Genomic DNA, 3,947 nt, shown 5'->3' on the forward strand with positions numbered 1-3,947 from the left:
CCACTACGCAGGACGTGGCATCATCAGCGGCAGTTTACCTATAAACACGTCGCCGTATAGAATGTGTTGGTCACTTCACAGCCAAGCCTTGACGGCACAAGCGTTCAACAGTTCAAGGAGCAAGTGAACACTTGGCTGATGAGGTGAAATAAGAGACAATAAAGGCAAGAGTTGGAAGATAGGCATTAGTTAGCACTAATAATGTTGTCTTTAGCCTGTGGAAGGTTACAAATATTTATGGAATGTAAATTATTTAACGTACTCTACTGTAGCATTTCACTTTATTAAAGAGAGAGAGAGAGAGAGAGAGAGAGAGAGAGAGAGAGAGAGAGAGAGAGAGAGAGAGAGAGAGAGAGAGAGAGAGAGAGAGAGATAAAGTGTGAGATATCGAGAAGTGCTACAATAATACGTTAAAAGTATACAACTTATTGAATAGTAATATATATTTGTATTTTGGCCACTCACTCTAAATGGCTTGACAACCCATGGGAAAGAGTATAGGTTTAAAATAACAAAATATTTTTTTCCTTGCTGATCTACATTTTCCTTCATGCACCTTTCCTAACTTTTTTTTTTCCAAGAGTCTCTTTTTTTTTTTATTTTACTTCATTTTTTTTTTCCTTTCGTGCATGATGTTTTACAGTTATATATTTGCCTTATAATGATTTAAAAAATTGTTTTAATTTCTCTTTCCTCTTACATCGGACTCAATACTTTAATTAATTAAATTAATTAGAACTCTTGTTCAATTTTGACATCCAATCTTTCTAACCTAAAAACTTTTGAAGGGGGTCTTCCATCTGCACGGGTTTATTTTCTTCATGTTTCCCTTTTTCTTAGACAATTGTTCCAAGAAACGTCGTATATTTGCGCAGGTTTTACAAGGGAACAGACGCAGATTTACATTCTACATGCTAATAAAACAAATAAAAAAAAGTAATAATGGTAGTAATATCCCTGAAAGAAAAAAAGAACTCTTTGGGTGCGATGTGACTGAGTATGGGTTTGAGACACGCCTCATGACCAAACATTTATAGTTGACACTTAGTGATATTGTTCTTCACACAGAGGAAAAAAGAAAACTGGAGAAATATGAACGACAGTCGTTCAGAAGTTCAACAATCTATCATTTCCTCTCTTGAATTATCATTCCTCAGGTCACAATTGTTGTCGTCGTGATTGTCGTCGTTATTGTCGTCGTCATTGTCATTGTCGTTGTCGTTGTTGTTTTTGCCGTTGTTGGTGTCTACGTTCTTGTCGTCGTCGTTGTTGTTGTTGTCATCATCGTCGTCGTCGTTGTCGTCGTCATTGTTATTGTTGTCGTTGTTCTTGTCATCGTTGTTGTCATCGTCGTTGTTGTAGTCGTCGTTGTTGTGGTCATCGTCGCGATCCAGACATAGTGTTACTTTTATTTATGAAAATTTGAAGCGTATTATGCGGATACGGTTATGGGTACAGATGAAATTCGACTAAGGTAAGGACAAATTTACAAATGCAAATGCAATCATCGAAGTGATTACAGAGGTATATGTACGAGTAGAAGCACATAACTGTCACCAACAAGTTGTCGAGGCTCTTGCATGGTATAATGGAAAGATGGAAAGGGTGAGGAGTCTGATGCTGGTGGATAAAGCTATACCGTACTTAAGTCAGTACAATTTTTAGAGCCATTGACCAACTCCTGTTCTCAAGAAATTGTGTACCTTTCTCACATGCATGGAATCAAAATATTAGGTGTGGAGAAATAGTTATTGTAAGGCGAGTTGAAATATTTTCATATTGCTTCCCGGAAGTCTTATTCTAAAGAGGTGTGCCCAAAACCAGTATGCATCAGTCCACTTACTGCTGCGCTGCGCCACTGTGGCCATTCTTCTGTAGGCGTAACGTGGCACAGAAAAGCAGTACTTGCTACACTTAAGGATTATCTCTCACAGATCGTTATTGCTATTCCAGATGAAGAAATTGAGCTGGGTACTGTTGCTAAGCCTCATAAGCCGCATAGCGATGGCAGTTGGCAAAGCTGAAGCGATGGACTCCTTTTCAACTCACAGGTTTCAACATGACTCATTGAAAGCCGACGACGGTAGTACAGCAAAGGGTGACGTGTATGCAGGTGCTGAGTATAAGGTGAATGACATCCATACCAGTAACACAACGGACAATCCTATCGAAAACGTTGCCCGAAATCTGAAAGAAATGATGAACATGCTCCGGGGCACATATGAATGCCTTATGAAAAGAATTAACTTGCTCAAGTATGAATTAAATCTTTTGTATCAAAATATCACTGAAGCTAGATACCGAGCCACCGTGGTTGATTGCTCAGACATGTTGGAAATCACTAATAAATCTGGATATTTTACACTTTACATGGACACAGGCGATAGGAAACCACTTAGAGTGTACTGTGACTTGGACACCGAAGGAGGAGGCTGGACCGTGATACAGGTACGTCGACCTTCAGTTATGGATGTGACGTTTGACAGAAAATGGAACGAATACTTCAAAGGCTTTGGTTCGCCTGACACACAACAATTCGTGGGTATATCAAACTTATACACGTGGATGTTAACACGAATGTATGAGTTACGGGTCAACGTTCGGGACCACGAGGGAGAAGCAGCCTATGCTAAATACGAACGCTTTCACTTAGAAGGTGAACATTGCGGATACAGAATGATGCAGTTCGTTTCTTCTGGACCGGCAGGAGATTCTCTTGAATTTGCAATAAGTATACAAATAGAAGAATCTCAAGATGAAATATACATCCGTCACGGCATGAAGTTTAGCACCAGCGATCGTGACTACACCACATCCAATTGCTCGCAGGAATACAAGAGTGGGTGGTGGTTTAACGATGACTGCGGGAAATCTAACTTGAACGGACCTTACTTGGGCTACGGTGAACACGATGATGGAAGGAAAGGAATCTGGTGGAAAACATTTCGTAAAAGTTCCCTGCATAGCTGCACCATGATGATTAGGCCAAGATATCCTATCAACACAATATTTCATGTTTTATTCAAACCCATATATCTTGATGTGTAGTAGGCTCGCACACGCACGCGTCCAAGTACCGCCTGTAGTATGCGAACCCATGATTTTTTTTTTTTCTTTTTACTTAGTGACTTTTACTTATAAATTTGTTTAACATTATGTGTGTGTGTGTGTGTGTGTGTGTGTGTGTGTGTGTGTGTGTGTATGTGTGTTAACGCCCTCATAGGATTCAATGATATACAGATAATAAGATCTGCTCTTGAAAATTCATTGTTGCATTTTGACGTAACAATATTTGTGTTATTATTGTAAAATGTTAGTTGAACACTAAGTTTAGTGTTAATACTCAGAAAATATTCATATTTTTATATGATCTTGAATCAATGTTACAAATATGAGTTTTCAACTTTTATTTTTCTATATTGTTAAAAATAATCAAGTATTGCTTACCACAAACAGCCTCTTAACACGTTCCGTGCTATGCGACCCACTGGTGGGTCAAGGGCACTTCTCTTTTGGTGTTATATGATCCACCGGTGTGTCAGCTTTAGTTATTTTGTCATTTTTTCTAGGTCTCCAGTATATGAATTTATATTTGATAATATGCTTTAGTAGTTAATATGAGTTGATGTAAAGATAAGGAAATATTTTATATATTATTTCTTTATTTCAAATCAATAGTGCATAATTTTACATTTGAATATATATATATATATATATATATATATATATATATATATATATATATATATATATATATATATATATATATATATATATATATATATATATATATATATATATATATATATATATATATATATATATTTTTTTTTTTTTTTTTTTTTTTTCCAATCTTTATTGTCCTACAATTTCAAATACCAGTCACTTAACCCCCACAATGCATATAAATCTATGAAATGGATATCATAATACTTACATGGTGTATA

At 36.5% G+C, this 3,947-nt stretch overlaps 1 protein-coding gene across 1 annotated transcript; it reads left to right on the plus strand.

Annotated features, from left to right (window-relative positions):
- Nucleotides 1–1,844: 1,844 nt before the first annotated feature.
- Nucleotides 1,845–3,595, plus strand: LOC135100327 (angiopoietin-1-like). Its single transcript, XM_064003164.1, has one exon. It carries the CDS (start codon nucleotides 1,954–1,956, stop codon nucleotides 3,046–3,048), a length of 1,095 nt encoding a protein of 364 aa, XP_063859234.1. The 5' UTR covers nucleotides 1,845–1,953; the 3' UTR covers nucleotides 3,049–3,595.
- The last annotated feature ends 352 nt before the right edge of the window (nucleotides 3,596–3,947 follow it).

The sequence above is a fragment of the Scylla paramamosain genome, chromosome 5, assembly GCF_035594125.1.
Source record: "Scylla paramamosain isolate STU-SP2022 chromosome 5, ASM3559412v1, whole genome shotgun sequence".
Taxonomy (NCBI): domain Eukaryota; kingdom Metazoa; phylum Arthropoda; class Malacostraca; order Decapoda; family Portunidae; genus Scylla; species Scylla paramamosain.

Excerpts from the sequence above, each read along its gene's own strand:
- LOC135100327 (XM_064003164.1), top strand. The coding sequence starts at position 1,954 with ATGAAGAAATTGAGCTGGGTACTGTTGCTAAGCCTCATAAGCCGCATA.